Raw genomic sequence first — 16,318 nt, 5'->3', positions numbered from 1 at the left:
CCATCTCACAGCTCCAAGGTCTCCTGATCTCGGGTTACTGTGCGAAACTCCTTGGAGACGTTCTCCACGTGTCTCTGTGGGTTTCCTCCCACAAACATGCCAGGTGGACTGGCTACTACAGTGCCCTCCGCAATTATAAGCACCCCTTGTAAAGATTAGTAAAAAGAACTAGGGGGAAAAAAGAAAAAGAAAATCTACCTGCTGGTGAAGCCACTTCATCTCACACTGGGGGGAGGAGAATTAAACTTTTAGCTGAAATATTTATGTGGGGGGGGGAGGAATCCCTCATCGAGAAAGAAAAAAAAAAAAAAAACACAACCCACACGTATGCCATAATTATTGGCACCCCTGCATTTAATACTTTGTACAACCTCAGTTTGCGAGTAAAACAGCACCGAGTTTCTCCGATAACATTTCTTAAGGTTGGCGATATAGAGCAGGGCATCCGAGACCGTTCCTCTTTACACAATATCTCCGCATCATCCAGGGTCCTCAGCCCTCTCATCTTCACCTTTTCAATGGGGTTCAGGTCAGAGGACCGAGATGGCCAGGGCAGAAGCTTGACTCAGTGCTTTGCGAAAGGAGAACTGAAGGCAAATTTATCATCAAAATTCTATTTCTCTCATTTTATTAAATATAGGAATGCATTTTTGATAGCCATTGTGTCACCGTTATAGCAAGTTATGAGTGTTTGAAATACGCTACGTAATATCAGTCCATATGTCAAAGCGACGGCCGTAAACGAGATTCGTTGAGACCTGTGCGAGACATCGTAGGACGGAAGTAAAACGTACAGCGGAAATCAAAGTGACCGACATCTGCCAACGTTGTCAAAAGACACGCGCGCCCTCTTTCGAATGCTGACGTAATCAAGCCGGAAGTTTTGTTCGTTTTGATAGCAATCAGAAAAGTTTGGAAAAAAAAAAGTAAACAGTAATCATTTCAACTCGTTTTTGTGCAATATTTCGTTTGGAAAACAGTTTTCAAAATGGCGGCGCCGACACCTGGTCGACGCGTCACATTTCGAAGTCTCGCACAAGTCTCGAACATCGCGCGGATAAGCGACGCCTACCGTGGACCAAACGAACTAAATTCAACATGGCTAAAAACCGAATAGACCGAAAAGTATAATATTTGATAGCAATTAGGTGCCAATATGAGTCACGATATAAGGTTACTAAAACCAAAAACGTAACTGAATAACACCTTAAGAAATAAAACAAGTTTAAAAATGACTTCGGTTCTCCTTGAATGATTGTGTGTTGATTTGGACATGCTTCATTTCATGTCCTGCTGGAAGATCCAATGACAACCCAGTTCTACTTTCCTGGCAGAGGCAGCCAGATTTTGATTTAAAATGTCCCGATTTAAAACGGAGTCCATGACCAAGATGAATGAATTCGTGTCAGCTGTGAAAGTTTACAGCGTATTGTAAATAGCTTTCAGTCAGAACCAGTTTGACAGTTTATCTCCAATCTGAGACTATTTTTAAATCAAGTTGTCATCACGGTAAGTATTAACCCTATAGTCTATGTAGTATTTTTTAAAATTGTAGAAAACTTCATTAAAAAAAAAAAAACAGCAGTCTCAGGAAGAATGTATGCAGGTTTATAAGGAAACGAGCTCCAAGTTTTATTGAGGATCTTGCAGAACCAGTTACAGTTCTTCTGGAGATTTTGTCAAAACTTGCTGCTTATTTTTGCAGCCTTCATTTAAAAAAAAAAAAAAAAAAAGTGGTCACAAAATAAAAATCGATTAAAAAAAAAAAAAAAGTTTGTACTAAAAAAAAATATTTAAAAAAGTAGGATGCTTAAGAGACTTTTGGATAGTATTTCATGTGTGTTAATAAAAGGCTTGTAAGAGGAATATCTACTCAACCTGATCTGGATTCCTCTCTATTCTTAGTTCAGGTAGAGAGATGACGTCTGAGGACATGATTCAGTAGTACATGAGAAGTTTGGCTAAAAAAAAGAAGTTTGTTCAATTTTTGTCCTGTCTAAAGGTAAAACATCCTATAAAATGGACACCATGTAAATCAGAGAAACAAGAGATGACGTCACATGAGCCACAAGCTATCCGGAAGAAACAAGGTTTAAAAAAAAAAAAATAAATAACTTCATCCATTAGATCGATTTATTTTTCCCCGCAGTTTGTCTGGGTCCTACCTTCACCACATGTTGCACCTCTGAGTTCATTGTCGTCCGTCCTGTCGTGTCCATGAGAATCTGCCATTATGCTGTTCAATGGCAAAACTTCTGATTCAAAAAGGGCACCTCTTATGCTAATTAGCTAGCTGACTAACTCGCTAACTAACTTTAACCACCCAAAAGAAAGTTTAAGTAGCTCGTTTTGAGTTTCAGTACCGACACCTCAAAAACTAACCGAGAAAAATACGTGTTTGTATTCTTTCCGCACCATTAGAAGGAAAAAAAAAACAGAAGTTAAACTAAAGCTTCACGGGCAGCGCCATAAAGTAACCCAACCAGAAATACATTTCTAGAAAGCTCACAAATAACAAGGAAGTAGCCCGGAAACAGGCCGAGCCCAGCGCGAGCCTCAATGATCTGGCTCATTCCCAAATAGCTTCATATTCCCTTTACAAGTACACTACGCAGGTGATAGAAACCAGGCTTTTACATCCTACCTAGTATACTATATGTACACTATAATTTCAATAGATAGCTATTTGGGATTAAACCCAAAGCGGGCCAATTTCCTGATTAAGGAAAGACAGATGTGATTTTGATTTTTCTGATCGTACTTCTTCAATGAAGCAAATGTTTATAATTATAAATATAATATATTCTTCCTGATTTTGTATCTACAATTTAAACTAAACTATAGGACAAATATATTCCATATATTTGTATAGTTTTTAGAGATATTTACGAGTTACAATCTTAGGGACCACAACCTAACAAGCTTTTGCTATTAATAATAATAATAATAATATTTTTTTTTTATATCAGAATTAAATGTAACACGTTGAAGTGGGGGGCGGCACGGTGGTGTAGTGGTTAGCGCTGTCGCCTCACAGCAAGAAGGTCCTGGGTTCGAGCCCTGGGGCCAGCGAGGGCCTTTCTGTGTGGAGTTTGCATGTTCTCCCTGTGGGTTTCCTCCGGGTGCTCCGGTTTCCCCCACAGTCCAAAGACATGCAGGTTAGGTTAACTGGTGACTCTAAATTGACCGTGAGTGTGAATGGTTGTCTGTGTCTATGTGTCAGCCCTGTGATGACCTGGCGACTTGTCCAGGGTGTACCCCGCCTTTCGCCCGTAGTCAGCTGGGATAGGCTCCAGCTTGCCTGCGACCCTGTAGAAGGATAAAGCGGCTAGAGATAATGAGATGAGACGAGACGTTGAAGTGGGCATCAATAATCAGGGTGCGATTTGTCAAAAAACCAGAAGGGGGGATTTTTTTTTTTTTATCATGAAACGTCATAAAATTAAGGTAACAATAGGCTAACAGCTCAATAATATCCGATGATATCAAATGTATAACACTAAATGAAAACGAACACTAAACCAGAGATAGTAAATTCATCTTCCTATCTCTCTGACTAAATACACGAACACTAACACAACAAAGTTCGCATTGCTTGTCGCGTTGCTGTGATGTTTCTCTCCCTCCGGATTAAATGGACAGTGACTCGAAAATCACTAAAATACATGAATACTAAATGAACAGTTTGTTCTGATGGCGCAGTTCACATTATGCGCAGCTTTCCGATTTAAACTGTTTTTTTCTCATCCTTATACTTCCTGTTTCATGGACTGTAATGGATTTGCTTATTTAGTAATTTTAATACAGAATTTACTTTGAAATTATAATCAGACACTCCAACGTCCCCCCTAAAAAAAAAATCGGCCGTGAAAAAGGCATCATCCGCCAAAAGGCGCGCTGTTTGCATCACTGCATAGAACACAAAGATATTGTTATTATCTACAATGTATCTATTTGCTGGGGACGTTCGTGAACATCAAAGCTGCCACTTCGGGTCATTTTGAAAGTGAGTGCAATGTAGACCATAGAAAACTGTGTCACAACATGGCTGTCATGTCAACTTTTTTTTTTTTGGTTTGTTTGTTTGTTTTATTGACGGGGTTGTCCCCGAGGATTTTTTTCAGCAGAGGTAAAAACCAGAGGGGGGGATGGTCCCCCCCAGCAAATCGCACCCAGTCAATAATCATTTTTATGGTACATTTTTTACATAAAGTGGATAGGGAATATACAATATATATATATATACACACACACATTAGATAGAACTTTATTGATCCCTTTGGGGTGGCACGGTGGTGTAGTGGTTAGCGCTGTCGCCTCACAGCAAGAAGGTCTGGGTTCAAACACCACCCCATCATTGATTACTTTCCTATAACTACATGTCCCTAAGTGTTTGTCCTTACATATAGCAGTCAAGACATCATGAGGCAATATTTTTTAATCTAGTACATTTTTTTTTTTCATTTTGTGTGGCACGGTGGTGTAGTGGTTAGCGCTGTCGCCTCACAGCAAGAAGGTCTGGGTTCGAGCCCCGTAGCCAGCGAGGGCCTTTCTGTGCGGAGTTTGCATGTTCTCCCCGTGTCCGCGTGGGTTTCCTCCGGGTGCTCCGGTTTCCCCCACAGTCCAAAGACATGCAGGTTAGGTTAACTGGTGACTCTAAATTGACCATAGGTGTGAATGTGAGTGTGAATGGTTGTCTGTGTCTATGTGTCAGCCCTGTGATGACCTGGCGACTTGTCCAGGGTGTGCCCCGCCTTTCGCCCGTAGTCAGCTGGGATAGGCTCCAGCTTGCCTGCGACCCTGTAGGACAGGATAAAGCGGCTAGAGATAATGAGATGAGATGATCTCTTTGGGAGGGTTCCCTCAGGGAAATTAAAATTCCAGCAGCATCATTACAGGATAAACAGAGAATAGAAAATAGAAAAAACTTCTAGATAAATTAAGTATTTACATATACAAATATAAAAAATAAGATATGAAGAAAAAAAAAAGATATGAAAAAAGTCCAGCAGGAGAGGTATTGCACATTGTCCAGTATTGCTTTTTGTCAGGCTAGGCTACTGCTCCTTCCCATCCTCTGTCCTCCTGTTGCCCCTCCTTCCCCCCAGAGAGGAGTTGTACAGTCTGATGGCATGAGGGACAAAGGAGTTTTTAAGTCTGTTAGTCCTGCACTTGGAAAGGAGCATTCTGTCACTGAACAGGCTCCTCTGGTTGCTGATGACGGTGTGCAGAGGGTGACTGGCATCGTCCATGATGTTCAGTAGTTTGTCCAAAGTCCTCTTCTCTGCCACCGTCACCAGAGAGTCCAGCTTCATGCCGACCACAGAGCCACCCCACCTGATCAGTTTGTCCAGCCTGGATGTGTCCTTCTTGGATGTGCTGCCCCCCCAGCACACCAGTGTAAAAAGGGACACTGGTGACCACGGACTGATAGAACATCCACAGGAGTTTCCTGCAGATGTTAAAGGACCACAGCCTCCTCAGGAAGTACAGCCTGCTCTGTCCCTTCCTGTATAAGTGGTTGGTGGTTGGCATTTTAAGTGGTTGGCATTTTAATATTTTATTTCTACTATTGTTTAATTCTTATTATTTTCTTTTAATTCTTTTAATTAATTATTTTAGAATAAAGATAAAATTATTTTATGTAATTTTATTTCTCTATTGTTTACTGTTTTTGTTTTTACTTCTGTAAAGCACATTGAACTGCCATTGTGTGTGAAATGTGCTATATAAATAAACTTGCCTTGCCTTGGTGTTGCAAGTCCAGTCCAGCTTGCTGTCCAGCCACAGCCCAAGGTACTTGTAGGAATCCATAGCCTCCACCTCAACTCCCTCGATCAGAACTGGTCGTGACCTTGGTCTGGACCTCCCAAAGTCAATGACCAGCTCTTTGGTCTTCGAGGTGTTGAGCTGCAGATGGTTCTTGTTGCACCAAACGGCAAAGTCCCTCACCAGGCTCCTATACTCCTCCTCTCTGTCATCTCTGATACACCCAATGATGGCTGTGCCATCGGTGAACTTCTGAATGTGACACAGCTCCGAATTGTAGCAGAAGTCCGCGGTGTACAGGGTGAAGAGAAGAGGGGCCAGCACCATGCCCTGGGGTGCTCCGGTGCTGCTAATCACAGTGTCAGACATGATGTCCTTCAGCCTGATGTACTGCAGCCTGTCAGTGAGGTAGCTGGAGATCCAGGTGACCAGGCAGGGGTCCCTCTCATCCTGTTCAGTTTGTCCTGAAGCATAAGGGGCTGGATGGTGTTGAAGGCACTCGAGAAGTCCCAGAAGAGGATCCTCACTGGGCCATTTCCCTTAGCCAGATGCAAGTGGGCTCGGTGTAGCGGGTAGAGGATGACGTCTTTCACACCAACACCTGCCCGGAACACAAACTGCAGACAGTCCTGGGCATGTTGCACCTGGGGTCTAAGGAGGCTGAGGAAGAGCCGCTCCAACATCTTCATCAGATGTGAAGTGAGTGCCACCGGTCCAAAGTCGTTCAGCTTGCTGGGCCGATTCTTCTTGGGAACTGGAATGATGCATGATGTCTTCCAGAGGGTGGGCACTCTCCCCAGCTGCAGGCTCAGGTTGAAGATGCGTTGGAGTGGTTCACCCAGTTCAGCAGTGCAGGTCTTCAGTAGTCAGGGACACACCTTGTCCAGGCCTGCTGCTTTCCTGGGGTGAAGCTTCCTCAGTTGACCTCTGACCTGGTCTGCAGTAATGCATGGAGAAGTCTGTGTTGAGGTGGGAGAGGAGGAGGAGGAGAGAGCTGCTGCGATGACTGTGGGGAGGTGTGTTGAGGGAAGGAGGAGAGATGGCTGCAGTGAGGGGGAGGGGGGGGGGGACGTGGGCTGGTTGAACCGGTTCAAGAAGTCATTCAGCTCGTTCACCCTCTCCACTGTGCCCTCTACGACTCTGGTCTTTGTGTTGTGGCTTGTGATGGTTTTCACACCTTCCCAGACCTCCCTCATGCTGTTCTCCTTCAGCTTCTGCTTCACCTTTCTCCTGTAGCTGTCCTTAGCTTCCCTCATGCAGTGTTTCACCTCCTGTTGTGCTGCTTTCATTGCCTCCCCGTCCCTGCTCCTGAAGGCGGCCTTCTTCCTGTTGAGGACAGCTTTGACTTCCTGTGTTACCCATGGCTTGTTATTAGGGTAACACCGTACAGTCTTAGCGGGGGAGACCATGTCTGCATAGAAGTTGAGGTAATCCGTCAGACAGTGTGTCAGCCTCTCTATGGAGCACTTGCATGTGATGTTACATCCGATCCAGATTGTAAACAGACGCCACCTTGTCGGTCAAACGCCATATTTCCGCCTTCTACTTCTACTTATACCTTTTCTTCTGGAAAACCCTACTATATACAATTCTACTACAACGTCAACTCCACTGAAAATCAATAAAATATAAGACGAGTGGAATCCTGTGTCCGAGTCCTTCCCTTTCAAGTGTGGGAAACCCATGATGCTCAGATACACTTGACAGTAGGCTGCCACGGGACCCTGACAGGCGTGCAAAATGGATTGCTGCTATCAGGTATACCATATATACAGTAATAGTGATAGACTACTGATACTTGATCTAACATTGGTTTCCAGCAGAAAATGACAGTTTGTAGCGATTTCCATAGCATGCACAACATTCCGGACGAGATAGTGAGACCAGTGGGGTCTCAATACTTAAGTGACTTACCCATCCAATGAGGATTGTTATTTTCTTGTTTACAAGATGCCACATCTGAGGGGGGCTGACAAATCCTGAATTTCTGTAAAGATAACTGTCCAGAGATTTATAAGCACGCAGTGCTTCACCACTGAACAGCGAGGGAAAGTTAATGAGGTAATTATACACATCTGGGTATTCCACCTCTGGCAGTTCAATATCCACTGACACGGTCGTGAAAACTACGTCCGGTAATCGATAAGGGTCACTAATCTGTAGGTCGTTTATTTTAGACATATATCTAGTTATCTGTTCATTAGAAAAATGAGCCGTGTAGTCCGTCGGTTGAAATTGATCCATTTTGTACAAGAGTGCAGCAATATTCAGCTGTGTTTTTTACCGACAAGATGGCGGCTGTTTACATTCCGGTCACGTGACTGCAAGAGGTCTATGTCCTCACAGTGTGGGCTCAGCAGCACATCCCAGTCCGTGGTGTCATAACAGTCTCTGCAGGGCATCTTCCATTTCCGGGGACCACCTCCTGATGGAGCTAGTCGTTGCAGGCTGCCTTTGAACCAGGGTACTTCGGCTGTAGACGAACCAGGTTGTGATCAGACTTCCCTAGTGGGGGGAGGGGTGTGACTCTGTATGCATCCCTCACATTAGCATACAGCAAGTCAATTGTCGGCGGCACGGTGGTGTAGTGGTTAGCGCTGTTGCCTCACAGCAAGAAGGTCCGGGTTCGAGCCCCGTGGCCAGCGAGGGCCTTTCTGTGCGGAGTTTGCATGTTCTCCCCATGTCCGCGTGGGTTTCCTCCGGGTGCTCCGGTTTCCCCCACAGTCCAAAGACATGCAGGTTAGGTTAACTGGTGACTCTAAATTGACCGTAGGTGTGAATGTGAGTGTGAATGGTTGTCTGTGTCTATGTGTCAGCCCTGTGATGACCTGACGACTTGTCCAGGGTGTACCCCGCCTTTCGCCCGTAGTCAGCTGGGATAGGCTCCAGCTTGCCTGCGACCCTGTAGAACAGGATAAAGCGGCTAGAGATAATGAGATGAGAAGTCAATTGTCCTGTTGTTCCTTGTTGGACAGTCTACAACCTGGTAAAAAGTAGCATGATTAAAGTCCCCAGAAATTATCATAAATGCCTTAGGGTGCTGTGCCTGCAGCCTTGCTGTGACAGAGTGAATCCTCTCACATGTTAAAAAAAATAAAAATAAATAAATAAAATTTTATATATATATATTACACACGTTCATTCAGTTATCTAATCAACCAATCACGACGTGGCAGCACCGCAACCCAGGTGTGGAATGTTTATTTATAGTGCTAATGAAGTCAGCTAATCAGAATTCTGCATCTCTCATTCCACACGGTGCCAGTAGATGTCGCTGTTGGCGCAGTTGAGCACCTTGCTCTGTAAGAAGTCCTGAGTCCAGTTTAGTAATCGAGACGCCGAAAATATATGGATTTAATGGATAAATCTTTCAAGTCTGTCTTCAGGCAAGTGTTTCACACCTCCATACAACACTCTGGTTTGAATATTTGGGTCCTAAAACAAAGCAGTGACAAAGTCTGCTTGATTCCCACCCCCACCATGCATAGTGATGACACTGACTATAGCATGGATCATATACAAGTTCACACTTGCGACAGTTGAACTGAACTGAACTGAACCGGAGTGAATTGTATACCTTAATTTTTATGGTATGGAAATTGGTCCAGACTTGACCAATTGTTACAAATACCCAAATCAGCAATGACTGGCGCTTGGGATATGGACGAGGACAGTGGCGGTTCTAGACCAAAATTACTAGGGGGGCCGAGGTGGGGCCAGTGTTTTTTCAGGGGGGCACATATAAGGAAAAAACATGGCAATATTTAAGTGTTCAAAATGTTTTGTTTAGTTTATTTAAAACCAAAACAAAATAAATACATACAATGTATTTATTGAGCATAAATACAATGAGATAAACATTGTCTCAATAGCCTAAACATAAAATAAATTGTGCTCAATAAATCTTAAAACCATGTTTCTCTTTTTTGTAAAATAAGATTTCTATTTTTGCATACAATGAACCTTTTATCTGTCCAATGACACTTTTTAAATTCACAGCATGAATTTTCTTTTTCACAGCATGAGACTTGAATGTACAATCACTATCTTTATCTAAATCACACTGTCATCATCTCACTCTTTATGTACAGCAGGGGGGAAAAATAGAAAGAAAAAATAAATTCACATACAGTGGTCTCAGAATCACCCTATAGCATTCACAGCAGGCTGAAACACTTCAACAACAAGATTCTGCGATTGTGACTCCTTGAGAAACGATCTACAAATGCATCAAGGTTCAAAGCCTTGGACCTTCTGGATTCAATGCTGAGCACACCAAGATTGCAGGCTGTCAAACCTGATCCATAAAGGGCCGTGTGGCTGCAGGTTTTCATTCCAGCCATGCAGCAGCACCCTGATTTGGCTTATTCAATCAACTGACACACCCACCCTTTAATCAAGGGTGGGTGTGGCTGCAAGTATTTGACTGTGTGAAGACAGTTCAGTTGATTGAATGAGCCAAGTCAGGTGTGCTGCTGCATGGCTGGAATGAAAACCTGCAGCCACACGGCCCTTTATGGATCAGGTTTGACACCCCTGGCTTAGACGCTCCTCACTAATGGTGGATCGGAGGTACCGTAGGTCTTCACCAGTTTCAAAGTGGAGAAACTCCGCTCACAAGAGGCAGAGCTCACTGGGAGTGCCACAGCTATTTTGCATAGTCTAAAGAGCTCAAAAAATACTTCTTTATATGGCTCAGTGAAACGTGTCAACGCTACTGTATCTGATGGCTTTTCAATCAAAAAACTTCGGACGTGACAGCTGTTATCACTCACGTCCGAAGTTTACAATTCGCGCTGCTGCTGGTCTTTCTGCTGCAGGTAACAGTGTGCGTGTAGCGCTTTAAGGAGTCCATGTAGAACACTCCGTCATGTCAGTTCCGATCTTCGAGCCAGCACACGTCGAAATTAATAAATCTTATTATCTGTTCAGCACAGGGGCCACAACAGGGGCCAGGAGCAATTTTACAGGGGCACTGGCCCCCGTTTAAAACCGCCTATGGATGAGGACTCAATATGTTGATCTTTATGAAAACAGGTTTTTAATTAGCTGTAAATATTCTATATCTACAAGTATAAAACTGATTTGTAGACATGAGTTCATGATTCGACTCACGATATTGGGTTTGCGATTCGATTTTCCCATGATATTTTTGGGGAAAAAAATTAAACGAAGAAATTTTTAGTACCAAAAAAATGCAACATTTATTTTCCTGTTCTTTATCAACATATTTATTTTGTTAAATGTAATAAAAACTTTGCATGTTCTTATTAACCATTAAAGCTATATAGACTTTCGATTTCATTTTAAAATCGGTGAAATTTAGTTCCCTCTGAACTTTGGTCATTGTGATATGTTTATTTCTGTAATATCTCACGCCATTCTGTGGCTGGGAAGTTATTTAATTTGAGGATCTTCCCAAGCAAATAATGTGTATGAAATCGCTCGCTTCGCGCAGTCAAGCAGACAGAGGAAGTTCGTGTGCGCATGCACAGGTTTCCCTTCTTTTGGGTTTTACAGCGGCTGCCATCCGGTGTTGCATTACTGCCATCTACAGGTTTACCTTTGAGCGTGCACTGACAGTTCCATCGTTCTGTCGCTAAACGAACAGCTGATCACACCGAGGTGCTCGCTGACCGCCGATATTTATTAGTTTGGTCCTGCGTTTCCTTTCCTTTGCAACATGGCGTGTTTTCTTCTCGCTTTCCGTTACTGTAGTCGGTCTTTCACGTTTCATTCGCACCCTGACGTCCTCCATTGTTCTCTCCTGTTTAAAATCTGTATCCCACAATGCCTTGTGCGAATGGGGAAAGCCCATCACGTGATGCATGATGTAGTATCTTGAATTGAGTCATGGTGAAGCAGGAAAAAATAGCAGCGAATTTAGGGCCACATGGCTCTAAATTCATTAATTGTTCTATTTACAAAAAGCCTAATAAAATTGGAAGTCTGATTCGAATTCAGTAGCTTTCAGTCCACGAACAAAAATAACTGGGTGTCAGGAAAACTCTGTTTATGACCTACAATTGAAAAATCTGAAAGGCAGTCTACCTTTAATCATTTACCCACATTTATAAAGGTTGGAGTAAAATATAATAGCCTGTTAACTAAAACATTCCTCTTATTAAAAATGAAAAATTAATAACAAATGGCGCTTTTCTGAAGAAGCAATATGAACATTTTTACTACCTCAATTTTCTTGTTTTTATTTTCAGCAGAGAGAGAGAGAGCTCGGATTTCTTGTTAAATCTGTTTGTACAGTCAATTGCACAACAGCTCCTTTACATTTTTAGATTTTTTTTTTTGTGCATTTTCACACATTAGAGCTGTTACTTCCCCCTATGGTGAAGTTATGTGCTATTCCACTATTATACATTATTGCATCCTCTGGTGTCTAAACAATGCAATTACAGCTTGGAAAACTAAGAGGTTATGCAACCTTATAATAATCTCAATTCATTCTTTATTTCATTGATTCGAATCATAAATTTGTATCGCGATTTATCGTCGCACGATATATCGTGACGTGTACTGGTTTGTGATGGTTGTATTATATTTTTGCTAGAAAGTACGGTTGCTCACAGAAAATAGGGATGCACGTAAATAAAACACATGACTGAGTAGCTCTTTGATGGAATGATATTTCGCCCACGTTTCATTAACTCTTCACATCCAGGAAGTCTCTGAGCTCCAAGCAATCCCACCACAAGTAGTATCATGGACACCTGATACTGCTCCTCATTAATGTTCTTTAATAAGGATAATTTTCTTTAATGAGGATGCTCGTGAGATTTGGTATCTCGTTTTACTCTGCCTGCAATCCGTGTCTTCAGAATATCCTGATATTCCTCTGGCCGTCTTGAAAACAAATCGTTTGCTTGTGAAAGTCTCTGGATTAACATCGCCAATGTTGATCTGCACCGAGAACCATCTTCGAGTGATTGCATGGAAAATCATTGATGAGGATGAGAAGATTTGTGAGGAGAATTATCAAGAAGTTTCCCCAAGAGCCAAATGTTATGCCTCATTTGTAACATTTTTTTAAAGTTTTTTATTGAACTACAAAAAAAAAAAAGTCAGATCCTGCTATCAAAGTACACTGCCGTATATCAAAATATATTACTGCAGAGATCTTTCTTGGTTATTAGCTCATCCGGCTGATGGGCGATGAGCTTGTGCCATCATGTGTTGTCCATCATCTAAATTTCATTAAAATGGCTTCTTCTCTCTCAATTCTTCAATTTTTATTCTTTTTGGCAGGAAGGTAGGTCTGCCTGGGGTGCATATAGCTTCTATCCAAATTTGCATAATTGCAATTAATAATGAAGATATGGAGTAATTAAGCCTAATGAGCAGTTTCCACACATCACTTCTCCCTCAATTCTTCACCGATTTTGATTCTTTCTGGCATGAAGGTAGGGGTACCTAGGGTGCATAAAACTTCTACCCAGATTTGCTTAATTACAATTATTAATGAAGTTATAGACTTGTTAAGCCTTAATGAGCAGGTTCAAAAATAATTTCTTCTCAGTCAATTCCTCGCTGTTTTGGATTCTTTCTGGCAAATAGGTCGGTATTTCTCGGATGGATATCGCTTCTATATATAGCTTGCAGCATTTACTGCACAAGGTAGTCCACTTTAGATCGTTTTTCCTGTACTAGATGGAGCCAGAGTGAGCTATGCCATCACTGACGGTCTCGTTAGTGCCAAGTAGAAAAGGGGGGGAAAAACCTGTCAGCCGTGTCCTTTCCATAAAATATCAGTAAAACTGAATTTTGTCCTCTTATGACCTTTTGAGTCAAGCTCAAATAAGAACAATAGAAAATTAAGTCAATGTAATGTTAAGTAAATAACAAACATTGAAAATGAAATAGGGTGGCATGGTGGTGTAGTGGTTAGCACTGTCACCTCACAGCAAGAAGGTTCTGGGTTTGATGCCAGTGGCTGACGAGAGCTTTTCTGTGCGGAGTTTGCATGTTCTCCCCGTGTCTGCGTGGGTTTCCTCTGGGTGCTCTGGTTTCCCCCACAGTCCAAAGCCATGCAAATTAGGCTAATTGGTGACTCTAACACTACGTTCACACTGCAAGGCTTAATGTTCAATTCCGATTTTTTTGTGAAATCCGATTTTTTTGTGAGGTCGTTCACATTAACAAATATATGCGACTTGTATGTGATCCTCAGTATGAACGAAAAGCGACCTAAAAGTGTTCCGCATGCGCATTGCAGGATACGACGACGTCACACGCAGTGAGCATGGCCAGTGTTTACGGAAGTAACCTAAAGTTTCCTGTGTATGACAGTAGCCAGCATGGAGTACCTGGCGATGATGCAGTTGTTGTTGCGACGGAGCCAGAACATGCACAATAGCCTGATGTTAAGGAGGAGGTTGAGAAGGAAGAGGGCAAGGGTTTTGGCTCAGGCGTTCTGCGGGGTAGTGACTGCAACTTCCGTTCAAAGGAACATCCAAGCCATGTTGTTGTAACTTTTTTTTGAGAGACCCGCCGCCTACTTCAGCACAGAATAGTGACGTTTGTGGCTTGTTGATGACGTGTAAGTCGGATGAATGCGACCTGGCGGTTCAGACTGAAGTCGCATATGAAAAGATCGGATAGGAATCGGAATTAGGACCACATATCCAAACGGCCTGGGTCGGATTTGAAAAAATCGGATCTGTGTCGTTCATATTGTCAGTAAAAGATCGGATACAGGTCACATATGGGCGAAAAAATCGGATTTGAGTCACTTCAGCCTGCAGTGTGAACGTAGTGTAAATTGACCGTAGGTGTGAATGTGAGTGTGAATGGGTGTCTGTGTCAGCCTTGAGATGACCTGGTGACTTGTCCAAGGTGTACCCCGCCTCTTGCCCGTAGTCAGCTGGGATAGGCTCCAGCTTGCTTGCGACCCTGCACAGGATAAACGGTTACAGATGATGGATGGATGGATGGATGGATGGAAAATGAAATAACTGTCTCATCTTCAAAATGCAATACTGGACTGAAAATAAAAAAATTAGTCTTCATGTAACCAGTAGAAAAAAAGTAGACCTGTTTATATAATTCTTCCTTCATTATAATCCAAGAACTATACTTAACTAAATATCTTGTTGACAGTTTGGGTTGAAATTCACTCCCGTTTCAGAACAAGCCATCAGCGAATGAATTGCCATCCTGCTTTTTCATCACTGAATGTCACAGGCAAGCAGGTTTAGATTTATACACTACCGTTCAAAAGTTTGGGGTCACCCAGACAATTTTGTGTTTTCCATGAAAAGTCACACTTTTTTATTTACCACCATAAGTTGTAAAATGAATAGAAAATATAGTCAAGACATTTTTCTGGCCGTTTTGAGCATTTAATCGACCCCACAAATGTGATGCTCCAGAAACTCAATCTGCTCAAAGGAAGGTCAGTTTTATAGCTTCTCTAAAGAGCTAAACTGTTTTCAGCTGTGCTAACATGATTGTACAAGGGTTTTCTAATCATCCATTAGCCTTCTGAGGCAATGAGCAAACACATTGTACCATTAGAACACTGGAGTGAGAGTTGCTGGAAATGGGCCTCTATACACCTATGGAGATATTGCACCAAAAACCACACATTTGCAGCTAGAATAGTCATTTACCACATTAGCAATGTATAGAGTGGATTTCTGATTAGTTTAAAGTGATCTTCATTGAAAAGAACAGTGCTTTTCTTTCAAAAATAAGGACATTTCAAAGTGACCCCAAACTTTTGAACGGTAGTGTATGTTTGCTTAATTACTACTCATCTTTGCTCCGGTAAGTCAGGAGTATGATATTTATTGGGTGGAAGCCATGGCCTAAAGATTAGAGAAGCAGCTTTGGGATCAAAACATTGCCATTTTGATTCCCTGGACCAGCAGGAATGACTGAAGTGTCCTTGAGCAAGGTACCTAACCCCCAACTGCTCCCCAGGCTGCTCTGGGTATGTTGTACGTCGCTCTGGATAAGAGTGTCTGCTAAATGCCATCAGGTGGCACAGTGGTGTAGTGGTTAGCACTGTCTACTCACAGTAAGAAGGTTCTGGGTTTGAGCCCAGTGGCTGATGGAGCCTTTCTGCATGGAGTTTGCATGTTCTCCCCGTGTCTGTCTGGGTTTCCTCCGGGTGCTCCGGTTTCCCCCACAGTCCAAAGACATGCATTTAGGTTAACTGGCTACTCTGAATTGTCCATGTGTGTGAATGGTTGAGAGGATAAAACCTGTATGGTAATCCAGTAGAAGGCAATGAGAAACCACTATTGTAATCCTTCCTTAGAAACTTTGAAGGCTGAAGCCGTCGGTGCGGACTAGAACACTGAAGAAGAAGAAATGCCATCAATGTACTGAATGAGTTATGTGCTTTTAGCACAGGCAGTGGGAGCAAGTTGCGCCCACTTTCCTTCCTGTTTACACACGCGCACTCTCACCATCAGTGGTATGAGGTGTAAACAAACATGTGCATGTGCAAATCAGTGATGAGAAGCTTGTTTTTAACTTGCTTAATTGTCTTTTCGGTGGTGGTTTCTGTTTAAATGCTTGGTGATTCGAT

At 42.5% G+C, this 16,318-nt stretch overlaps 2 protein-coding genes across 4 annotated transcripts in view; one reads left to right on the top strand and one right to left on the bottom strand.

The window, feature by feature from the left end:
- Window positions 1-2,517, bottom strand: part of zgc:153993 (uncharacterized protein LOC767645 homolog) — a 38,257-nt gene extending 35,740 nt beyond the window's left edge. Inside the window, exons 1-2 of one of the 2 annotated variants that reach the window (XM_060940934.1) lie at window positions 2,166-2,517; window positions 1,879-1,961 (exon numbers count right to left, since the gene is read on the bottom strand). Coding sequence is in view for 1 of the 2 variants with exons in the window: in XM_060940933.1 (XP_060796916.1) it covers window positions 2,166-2,232 (67 nt within the window). In the remaining variant the exon portion in view is untranslated. The remainder of the gene's footprint in view (window positions 1-1,878; window positions 1,962-2,165) is intronic. The other variant, XM_060940933.1, reaches the window with a different exon arrangement.
- Window positions 1-16,318, top strand: part of ano1a (anoctamin 1, calcium activated chloride channel a) — a 245,511-nt gene that overhangs the window by 29,140 nt on the left and 200,053 nt on the right. The gene's annotated exons all lie outside the window — the stretch shown is intronic.

The sequence above is a fragment of the Neoarius graeffei genome, chromosome 15, assembly GCF_027579695.1.
Source record: "Neoarius graeffei isolate fNeoGra1 chromosome 15, fNeoGra1.pri, whole genome shotgun sequence".
NCBI lineage: Eukaryota > Metazoa > Chordata > Actinopteri > Siluriformes > Ariidae > Neoarius > Neoarius graeffei.
Note: the sequence above shows the minus strand (reverse complement) of the source record. Positions and strands in the feature narration are given on the sequence as shown.